This window comes from Struthio camelus, chromosome 6, assembly GCF_040807025.1.
Source record: "Struthio camelus isolate bStrCam1 chromosome 6, bStrCam1.hap1, whole genome shotgun sequence".
Classification (NCBI taxonomy): Eukaryota; Metazoa; Chordata; class Aves; order Struthioniformes; family Struthionidae; genus Struthio; species Struthio camelus.
Genome location: NC_090947.1, coordinates 14428352 through 14439337, shown reverse-complemented (window position 1 = coordinate 14439337; position 10986 = coordinate 14428352). Strand labels below are relative to the sequence as shown.

The following is a 10986-nucleotide window of genomic DNA, read 5'->3' as shown; positions in this document are numbered from 1 at the left end:
CAGCGGGGAGGCAGGGCGGTCCCGGGGCGGCTCCCCCGCCACCCCGGCCTGGGCCGGGCCGGGCGCTGCCGCCCTGACGGCTGTCGTCCGGGTGCCTGGCCAGCCGACTACCTGTGCAGAACTATGCCCAATCTGCGGGCCAAACACCAAATGCGCCGAGGTTTCGACCGCTTGCTGTGTGATGGAGCAGCAATGACGTTGCCAATAGTAGATGAAGCAGAAATACCGCGCGCAACGTCATTCTAGGGCACAGGCCTGCATTTTTCTTGATTTCTAGCTTTTGCAAAGAATATTAGCACAAAAAAAAAAGTTTAGAAGCGTAGCTGGATATATGTGAGAGAATATGCCAGCTAGGAGCAAGGAACGAAAAGGTGCGCGATGCCTACGGAAACCCGCATGAGTAAATATAACACGGGGAAGAGAAGCAAATGATACTGCAGGAAAGGTGGCCAACAGGAAGGAAGGTTAGGTGTCGGGAGTAACAGGCTGTAGGAAAAGACAGCCCCTGTCCTAGGAGGAAAGAGTGTAAAACTGACCCCGACCCAAGTTCCGACACGGAACGCGTGTGCATCCGCCTCCTTGGGGGGGGGGGGGGAGAGGGCGGCCGTTACCAACGGCCCCCGGCCGGGCGCGCGCCAGAGCGCAGGCGCGGCTCCCCGCGGCGGGGGGGGGCAGCGAGGCCCGGGAACAGCCGCGTCACGTGATTTCGGGGAACGGGCCGGCTGAGGGGAAGGCGAAAGCGAAAGGAGCGGCGGCGGCGGCGGGCGGCCGGCCGAGCCGGCGGAAGGGCAACGGTCTCGTCCGTCTCTTCGTGGAAGAAACGAACGTAACTGGCACAGGTCTGGTAGAAAGGCAGTCAGTTTATGAACTGCAGCCCAGTTTCCTATCTAAGTTGCAGTGACTTTTAAGAATGAGAGCTGCAAACAAAAGAGTGTTTATAATCTTTCCGGATATGTTGCCGGTTGGGATTCCCCGCTCTCCCCCCCTCCCCCCCCCCCAATGAATTGTTTTGGCAGTTTTCCTTTCCTCGTGCCCCTCTCTGTGCGAGCCGTTTTGTCTGTTAGGACTGCACTGCTCCCCCCGGTCGTGCCGGGTCTCGTTTGTTTCTGACCGGTTACAACCGCAGCTCAGGCTGTGGCGCCGGTCTCCAGCGGCGCAGACCTTTTTCTGGCTTAGTTTGGATCCCTTTCTCCTCAAAATGGAGGAAATGATATGAAGTCTTAAATCGTACCAAGTACTGTGTACAGATTTTTAATGCTATAGTTGATGGTAACTAGCAGTTTTCGTTTAACTTGAATCATGGTGATGTGGTCAAACACAAAGCACTTAGTGATTTTTTTTTCCTGTTGTTTTTGACTTTGCAGCTGCAAAACATGGTGAAAGCACTTGAAAGCACATGTTTCATCTTTTCTGTCAGTATCCAAGAATGTAATTTTCAACATTTTCTCATTCTATTTTATTAGAGCCCTAATCTTACTCATACTGACTTAAGGACAAAAGTCTTCCTTTTTATGGAAGAAGGCTTTGGCTTAAGATGTTTATCTTATAGAAGATGACTTCTGTGTTTCTTAAAAGCAGTGAACTGAATTGAAATTGCATGCATTCCAATGAAATGTTAAAGCTGCCTTTTGCAAAATTTTTAAAAGGACAACGAAAATAGTAATGCCAAAACCTGATCCTCAGTCCTATCCAGTAACATAAAAAGTGCTGAGTTCAAGTCAAGCCAGATAATTGCACTGCATGGGGGGCAAGGAGGAAGGAGAGAAGAGAAGATTGGTTCACATGTGACATTTGGACCACTAGACTTTTTCACAGTACTTTTCACACTATTCCAGTGATCAAAAGTATAGCACATTTCCCATTTTTTTTGGATTAAAATTGCGAGAACAGATTAGAATGAAAAATCATACAGTAGTTGATGCTAGGTGAAGTTATGTTTGCTACTTTAGAAGTCCACGTTACTGCTTGTAGTTTAGATTTAAGATCCGCAAGGAGAAAGCAAGCCTCTGTTTTCAATGCACCTTGAAAAATTCCACAAAAGACCAGGTAACTTTAAGCCGATATTTGTTTTTATTCATATCAGTCATATAAATTACAGAGGTTACCAAACTATATATACAGTTGCCATTCAATGAGCCTGTATACTTGAAAGACAGAGACCACAGAATTGCCAGTTTATTATTCTATAAACAGGCTTTTTTAGGGATAATATTGAAAAAAGAAAGTTAAACTGTGACTGCAAGAAAGAAGAATGTTTTTAAAAGGCAATTTACCATTTATTTAAAAACTAGTTACTCTGTTTATTAAAGGAGCCTCCCCCTGGCATGTGACACTCCATCATCTATTGCAGGTTGCCCCGTGGTCAGCAAATGACGCAGTTCTTCAGTAATTATTTTTTCAAACTGTGCTTCCTAGTCTGCATCTTACCAGATAGCATCCAAATACTGCGCCAGATCAGGATTTTCTTTGTAGGCTTCCTGATAGTGCTTACAATAGTATCTGAGTGCTTCACACCAATCGATTTACCTCTGCAACTATCCTGTGAGAGGGGGAGGTTTTACTAATCCTGTCTTCCAGGTGTAAAATGGAGACAGAGCGCTTTTTTGACTCCAAGTTTTGTGTCCGTTCACTTTCTAGAACTCCCTTCTCTTCCCAGCCTTGCCTTCCTCCCTTCCATGGCTTTTGCTGTGGTGGGATAAAAACCTCTGGCCCTCTGTGCTGAAGGTGGTTCATCTCTAGAAAAAACAAACCCCAGATACCTTTGGGACAATCAAACTCAGAGGGATGAGAATCTTCTCTTTAAAATAGAAGTCAAACCAACAGTATAATAGAAGCTGTTTGGCAGAAGAAATCCTAATCCACCCAAACCTTAATCTCTTTAGTTATCCCCATAGGCTGCTTTCAGGTGGTTCTCAGAAGCAAAACATTTTCTTATAATGTCATATTTACAGCAATCCTACAGCCGTTTATTTTACAAGTCAAATTTGTGCCTACTGGACCCCACAGAAGTCAAAGGACCTAGAAGCCAGAAAGGATTTGGCCTTCTATCAGCGAAGATGGCAATTCTGAATTCCAGGAAGCTATTTATAATCCCACTGACTCTACAGAGAAGATTCTTGGTTTACTTGTATTTGAAAGCAGAACAAGGCCCAAGAATAGCATCACAATCATTTTCAGGAAATGGTAATTTACAAAGATGATAAATATTGACTTCATTTAACCCATGCAGTGTCCACATGATTCTTTGTTTTTCCAGTACCTGAACTTCAGTCAGTTGAATAAGGAGAACTCAGCTAGAAGAAAAGAATAAAAATATCAGCCTCAAGACAGTTGCTGCTGCTCATTCAAAAGTTACTGCAAATCAAGCCCTCTCTGGCTCAAAGTAATTGCAGTCTCATTTGCACACTCTAATAAAAACTTGTAAGGCTCTGAAGATACCCCTTCTAATCCCTCACAAAACCTAGTAATATTCATTAGAAAAGACTTATTGGGAACAGTTGCAATAAAAGTACATGAACTTCTGTGGTTCTTGTAGCCCATGGATATGTAGAGCAAGGTTTTTCCTGAGTCCCATTTCCCAGATGGGTAGGAGAATCTAGAGGAGGGGAATGGAAAGGGAATCCAACAAGACTGCAGAAAGTATATCTTGCTAGGATCAAGTCACTGAGTTGTAAGATATTTTTTCCTGCCACAGCTTTCACTCTTGTTCTCTGCCTCTCAGACAGTGATCTCTTTCACTGACATCTCATGGAGAAAAAGTGAAGAGACACTGTCGCTTTAATAATGCAAACTGGCTGCTTACTGAACTTAGCCGGCTACTCACTAGCAGAGGTCATCATGTGTGAATTTGAGATGAATAAAGTAAAAAACTCCAAATTTCCCTCATTTTCATTCAGCAGAGTAATGGAAAAAAAAAAAAGTAGAAAATTGTCTTGAAATCTTCAAAGACTATTTTCTCCCCTAATTATTAGAAGAAAACGTATCTAGCAAGAGCCTCCAGAAATCCACCTACCATCTGGCAGCACTGAACTACTTCTCTAGTACCCTTAAATTGCAACATGATTACATTCGATTCTCCCAACTCAGCAGCAAACACTTTCTTTTTGTGACCCCAAGAGATGGTGCTGATCACAGCTGGTGGTTTGGAAGCTCCTCACAGAGCTGGTTTGAGAATTCCTGTGCATGCGAAAGGAAACTGAAAATGCTTGGTACCTGATGATAAACAAAAGTGAAGCCAACTATTCTTTTCACTGCCAAAACTTAAAGAAATGCAAACATACATATAGTTCACAAATGCAGTTTCTAAAGTCGGAACTGTTTTCATAGATATAAAACAAATGACAAACGGGTGAAGACATGTCTCAGATTGTGTGGTACGCAATCAGCTCTTCAGTTTGTTCTATAATAAAGAATTTCTCTACTTATACTTAAAGTTTCATTGTGCAGCCAAATAATTTTTGCTATTTATACCTCCTGCACTGATTAGACAATTGTTAGTCAGGATTCTGGTGTATCGTTTGTTTTATTGGGAGTGAGGAGAAATGTTTACACAGAAGTATTTGAAGGTGATTTGACAGGCTTTTAAATACATAACCAGTTTAAGATCATAAATCATAGAATATATTAAAAACTAAAAGTTAAAATGTAGTATTAAAAAAAAAAAATCAATATTTTCTTTTAAAGCTGCTAAGGCCAAACTACTGCTGTGTTTCCTGATATAATTCTGCTGGACAGATTCGCAGTGGGTATAAATTAGTGCCACTTTAAGCCATGATTATTTAGGCCAGTTCAGGCCTTGTAATTTGAAAGCTGAAATGATCTGTGCTGTAGAAGTGCAGAGTTGGGAATACAATTTCTAGTCAGTAAATAAAAAAACAAAATATTTTTAATATAACGTTGGTATGTTATTTCCCAAATCTTTCTATGTACTCTTAGTGATTGTTTTAGTTACTAAAAATGTTTCAGTTCGCTTTTAGGTTAGGTACTGCATGTAGAAACTTACAGCACAGAAAAGTTGTGCGAATTTGTTGAATCTGAACTTTTTATGCTCCTTGTGCAGCCTCCTTCAGCAAAACCAAGTCCTTTGTATTATCAATAAAATTAGTGCAATTTCTATATATCTGTGAGTGTAAAAGCCTAATTAATTTGTGTAAGAACTCCAAGATCTTTGCATTATGAAGTTCATGGTTCACTGGCCAGCATATTGGATAATTTCCTATACAGCAGTGCCTCCAAGTACACTGCAGTGTGTTGGCCTAATTAGAATAGGAAATATCTGCATTGCTATTTCAAAATGTAATACAGCAACTGATGAAAAAGCTCTAATTTTGTCATAACTGCAAAAGCCTATTTTATAAGCAGCATGTGTGTTAAATGTTCCATTTGCTTAGTATTAAACTATGAACGGAAAAGTTTGCAACATACCGCTGTTTCAATCACTGTGGGACTCAGGTGTTCTCTCAGCACAGCATAAACGCTTGGAGACATAGGAAGAAGATCTGATGGAGAATGTGGATCTGTGGAGTCATTTAAGCTTTAAAAAAAAAAAAGAAAAAAGTTAAAAGCAACTTAAATCCCTCTACCTTGGTGCATAGCAGTGGAGTATGGTGTATCACTGATGGTGAATGCTTAATTAAGTTCATTAAGACTGTACTGAGGCTTGCTGTTAGCTCTGTGAGTGTTTACCAACAACCTGGTATATATTTAAAAATGCAGGAGATATGAGCAAAGGAAGAGATGTTAAAACTGACTCTGTAATAATTACTACTGGGGAGAAAAAGAGGATGACAGTGAAAGATGATGTAGATCACAGTACCATAAAGCCTGCATTATGTTTTTACAAATGTTTTTTCCACATGGATGGGAAAAGCACTCCAGAAATGAAGTTCTTCATTTGCCTTTGGCAGTCCTTGGCCAAACAAAAACATATCCCTAACTAGTTGGATAGGGGAAAGTAGGCAGAGAAAAGTTGGAAACAGTATGTAAACTTACTGAAAATAACAAAATGTAATAAATCTTTAAAGTTACTCACATTTTGGAGACTGGGATAAATACAGAAGGAACATAACCTTTGACTCCTCCTTCAGAGGGCTTTGAGACTAAAAATTAATATTACAGAAATTAAATAGGGCCTAGCAATATTGCTATTTATTGAAAATTATTGTCTGCTTTAAGAGCTGCAGACCATAATATATGAAAAGAGAAATGTGTCTGTTTAAATAGTCATAAACATGAGGGAAATTCCTGAGTTCAGTCTTTGCATTCAGGCCTTAGTCACAAAAGTGTGCTCACTTAATAGGAAAAATACCTACATCACCATGCGAGACTATCATACGGTAACTGCTGAAAGAGATCTCATTAGGACTTCAAAAGGGAATACTTAGTTACTCTAAAAGCTTCGTATGTCTCAGCCTTTAGATTTCAGTTCCACAAAGCTTGAATGGAGTCTTATCTATACAGATAAAGCTTCAGAGACGCATTTTGCATGAAGTTAAACGTATATATATAAATATTTAGAGAATTGGAGCAGTAGGCAAAATCCACTGATTTAAAACGAAGAGGAAAAGCACTTGTAGCCTGCAAATATCTTTGAGTGGTACAGGGACTTGAGTTCAGATGGAGTTGTATCCTATTATACTGAAAGTCAAGAAGAATGTGTATTACCTAGTTTTTTTTTTTTTTTTTTTTTTTTTTAGGGAGAGCAAGCTTGATTTAAAAATGGCTTGACTTGTAACTCAATAGGAAGGAGCATGGGCCTGCACCCATTCAGAACTATTCTTGTCTAGCCTTTTTTGCATAGCCAGGGGTTATACTGCTGTCTGGATGGGGAATTAAAGCAGGTTTTCCAAGCTGTTTGGAAAATACAAAATTGCTTGAAATGAAAGAAACAGCATGCTACAGGATTTCACAATTTTTAAGCAGATAAGCAGGGTGAGTTTTCAGTTTCATCTCCTTTCAACATCTGAGTTGTAATGTAGCGCTCAGAAAAAAACCACCACCTTGTTTACTCTTTCTACCCCAAGGTCTATTTCTTAGCTTCTTTTAAATATTGTTGCGATAGCCTCTAATATAACCTCTAAATCCATGGATATATTTGCAAAATGAAGCTGTCTAAAATTAAAACAGTTCTCTTGAAGATATTGATTAAAGGAAGCATCTGAATCTGTTCCCTTCCTCCTCTCCCCAAATGTATCAAGTAGCCTGTGACTTTGAAGTTGCTTTTCAGAAGAGGTAAATAGAGAACTGGAGCCCAACCTTCATTTGGCTGACAGCTGTAGTGTTTGCCAAAGGCCTTATCTTTGGGAATGTCTGGATACAGATACTTCAGAGGGTTTTCAGGAACGTTGTCTGCCATAATAACTTTGTAATCTCGCAGTATGTCAGCGAAGGGCAGTGCAGTTAAACGACCTTTATTATAGGGTTCCACAGAATGGAATCTTACTTCTCCTGTAAAAATACAAAGGCACCACAATTGTTGATAATGAAAATAACTGAACAGCTGTAGCTCGAACATAGTTCACCTTTCTTTTGTAGCTTAAACTGGCGTGAGTTTTACTTTTTTTAAATCAATATCTTTCAAGTATGCGCTTATGGAACCAAATTTAAAGCCTGCAGGAATCTAATGAATACATAAATGTAAAGAACTGGCTCTTAGTGTTGATTTGTGTTTCAGTAAATAAAATGCTTGTACCTTGCCCAAAACCAAACTAAGCCACGAGACACAAGTGTTATAAACCAAAGAAACTGTGGCTCTTGCATTGCAAGTGCATTGCGGAATGAGTTCTATGGTGTTATTTTTTTGTTAATTATACTTACCATTTTCTAATTGATCCACCCAGGTAAAGGTAATTCCACCTAGATTGCTTTCACTAAACCTTAATAAAAATGTTCCTGGTGTCTTGTCTTTGAGCAGAATTCGTTCCTTCTCTTTGCTCACAAATCCCATTATGTACCTGAAATTTAATGGAAAATCATGGTTCTACTTTTGGAAAGATTATTCATTCTTCATACACTTCATTCTGTGTAATGCATCTGGCCAAACTTTATATAGCAATCTAGGTATGTGTGGAAAGTCTGGTTGCAAAGGCTTATATCATCCTGAAAACGTCACAAAAGCTTCACATGAATTACATGTGGAATATGGCACTGAGCTCAAAGAACTATGAAACATAATGAAATTCAGCACAGTACTTGACTGTGTACTAACAACTGATAAAAGAGAAGTCTAAAACTGTATTTTTAATAGATTCAGTGGTGTTCCCTTTTGGCAAAATTTTTGAAAAGTTATGCAACAGGAAGATGTAGACAGAAGTATTCAACTTTTTGCAAATTATCTTCTGTATAGCTAAAACTGAGCTCAATAAAGAAGAAAGAAAAAGTAGAGAGAGATCAATATACAGCTGTTTCCTTATTGCTTACCCATCAATCCAAAGAGGAAGAATGTGTTTCTTAATTAAGTCCAGGATGGCTTCGAGCCAAACCCAAAAGGTAAAAGACTTTCCAGGTAAATGTTCCTAATGGTAGGGGGAAAAAAAGGCACATAAAAAGAGCACTGTTGTCTTTTGCACAACATCCATATGGCATGTCTATCTCAGTTTCTTAGGAATAATATAGTTCGTGTTCCAGTGAGAATGACAAATCTGAATTGCTGCTCAGAGTTAACGTTTCTCTTTGTCTGATGTAAAAACAATTTATTTTTAAAATAAGTGTTGGAAGCGCCTCTTTCATTTTTAAAGAAAATTCACATTCAATGTTTCTTTCTTATTGTGAAATCCTATTTTGAGAGAAACGACAGGGAGAAAGTTGAATTTTCTTCCAAGGTTCTATATGTTCTATGTCTATATGTTTTTATATAACGTAGTTAATATCAACAAAATGGATTTACCCTTCCTTCTCAATAATTTTGTCTATTCCTGTCAAAATTAATATATTGACTGACTTAAACTAATTTAGGCCACAACTGAGCATATGGAAATTTACTTATTGTATACTTTGACAGCAAAAATTTACTTACTGCATGCTTTGATAGCACAAACTGTACTGACCATTTACAGAAACACACAGGGCATTCTTGAGTATAATGTTTTCTAAAGTGAATGAATCATAAACTGACTAGAACGTTCAAGAGCTACCCACAGTCTCAAATCTGTAGTAATGGAACTAATTCTCTCTCTTAGCCCAAGCGTTAACATTCTAGAAATACGATTTTCATAATTACATTTTTAGAATTGGTGTGATCTTTGCTGGGCCTAGGAGTCCCGCAGATGGCAAGTAGGAATCTTGTCACTAACATCAGCGGAATGGAGTTAGGCGTGCATGCAGACAACGAGAGAAAGAAGAATCTATTTGCACTTTCAGAATCTTACCTTGCAGAACTTTGCCCAGGATAGTTGATAATCATTGTAATTGACTTGTTGCCCTAAAAGCAAAAAATATGAGTCTGTTTTTCTGAAGCTTCTGAAATAGATTTGTTTGACATCTGTATAGTTTAAAAAAAAAAGTATCGTACATGTTGACTTGGAGAGGGATTCAGAGGGGCATGCTAAGGGACTGTAGATGGCTGTGTACATGGAGAGAGCGTTCAGTGGCATTCAGCAGCTTTTGCGTATCCTTTAGAAGCTACTACAAATGGTAGCTTTGGAAAACTGCTTAAAGCAATCTGGGACTTTGTTTCTGCACCACTATGTGCTCAGTTTCGGTTTCTAATCTGAGGTTTACTTCTCCTGGCTGTCACTCGAGCCTGTGTTCTAAGATTTATTTTCTTACGACATGCATGTTTTTACTGATTTGCAGTGGCACCTCTCAACTCCGCTACCTCCACTAACCAAGAAACATCCAAAAAAACCTTTAGAAAGGGTAACTTTGTTACCCAGAGAAACTGGTTTTAGCTTCCTAGATACGAAAGCAGTTCAAATGCTTTTGTTCTTGCCTGACAGTAGAGGTATTGTTACACCCTGTACTTTCAGCAAACCAAATTTCAGCTTGGAGTTTCTTATAGCTTATGACATATTTTACAATTGTTCTACTCAACAAACAGATTAAACTTTCTTTAATTCTGCCAGCTTTCCCTAAAGCCTCTCCTTTCTGGAGAACAGTCAGAATGAAGTGTTCAGCTGTTCATCTTGCTGTTGAACTTAAGCCATGCAGGGCCTCTTTTCTATGTCATCATCATTGAAGGATGGATCGCAGAACTAACGTGCCCAAAAGGACAGGTTCTCAAAAAAACCCCAAAATGAACAACCCCCCCCCCCATCTAAATCGAATCAAACCATATAAACAAGCAAAAGGACTTCTTGATTTCAAACGCATGTGAGGAAACAAAGTGAAGTTCAGTGTGACTCTGATGCCCTCTTTCTTCAGCTTAGCAGCCTTAGAAGTTCCGAAGTTGAATCACTTTGTGGTAAGAATAAGCTGACGTGTACTTTTCTTTAAAGAAAAAAATGTCATAGTGGCATTTTTGAAGTCAGCACTGGAAATGAATCTCATGCTAAAAGTTATTACCTGTGACTATCGCATATAAAAGCCTAAAAGCAAATGCAGTCTGTATGTTTCTATAAACTTACCTGTCAGTTTTTCTGCCAGCATGTTGAGCTGCTCAGAATTGAGTCCCCGACCAACATATGATGAAAACTGCCAGCTCAGTACTTCTAAGAGCTGACTCAAAGTGGCAGCTGGAGGATTGTTAAAGAAAGACAAATTCTGCAACAGAATTAATGCTTTGTTTAGACAGTTAACAACCCTAAAAAACCACTACAGGGTGCAGAAGAAAGCTGTAAGTAATTAAGCAGAATCTAGAAGTGTTAAAAACAGGGTGGGGTGCAGGGGAAAACTGGGGCAAATATGCCCTAGATCTCCCACCTGTTGCCATCCAGCAAGTTTTACTCAGGTGGCTAAGAAGAATGCTAGGGGAAGGAGAAGAGGGAGATGAGAGAGAGAATGAAAGAGTATGTGTGTGTCTTGAATGATGAAATACCTTGCAATGTTTCA

The 10986-nt window shown here is 39.3% G+C and overlaps 1 protein-coding gene and 1 long non-coding RNA gene across 4 annotated transcripts in view; one reads left to right on the top strand and one right to left on the bottom strand.

Annotated features, from left to right (window-relative positions):
* The first annotated feature begins 700 nt into the window (after window positions 1–700).
* LOC138067628 (uncharacterized) lies at window positions 701–3384 on the top strand. 2 transcript variants are annotated; one of them, XR_011141866.1, is made up of 4 exons: window positions 701–839; window positions 1365–2046; window positions 2952–3183; window positions 3257–3384. It is a non-coding gene; the product is annotated as an uncharacterized lncRNA (long non-coding RNA). The 2 variants fall into 2 exon arrangements; XR_011141865.1 differs by lacking the exon at window positions 3257–3384 and having other exon boundaries at window positions 709–839; window positions 2952–3220.
* Window positions 2048–10986, bottom strand: part of STAT4 (signal transducer and activator of transcription 4) — a 45492-nt gene continuing 36553 nt past the window's right edge. Inside the window, exons 17-25 of one of the 2 annotated variants that reach the window (XM_068948297.1) lie at window positions 10563–10698; window positions 9366–9418; window positions 8419–8513; window positions 7816–7952; window positions 7255–7446; window positions 6032–6098; window positions 5425–5533; window positions 3260–3293; window positions 2048–2735 (exon numbers count right to left, since the gene is read on the bottom strand). In XM_068948297.1, the coding sequence (XP_068804398.1) occupies window positions 3267–3293; window positions 5425–5533; window positions 6032–6098; window positions 7255–7446; window positions 7816–7952; window positions 8419–8513; window positions 9366–9418; window positions 10563–10698 (816 nt within the window). In that variant the 3' untranslated portion in view covers window positions 2048–2735; window positions 3260–3266. Of the gene's footprint in view, window positions 3294–5424; window positions 5534–6031; window positions 6099–7254; window positions 7447–7815; window positions 7953–8418; window positions 8514–9365; window positions 9419–10562; window positions 10699–10986 lie in introns of both variants that reach the window. The other variant, XM_068948296.1, reaches the window with a different exon arrangement.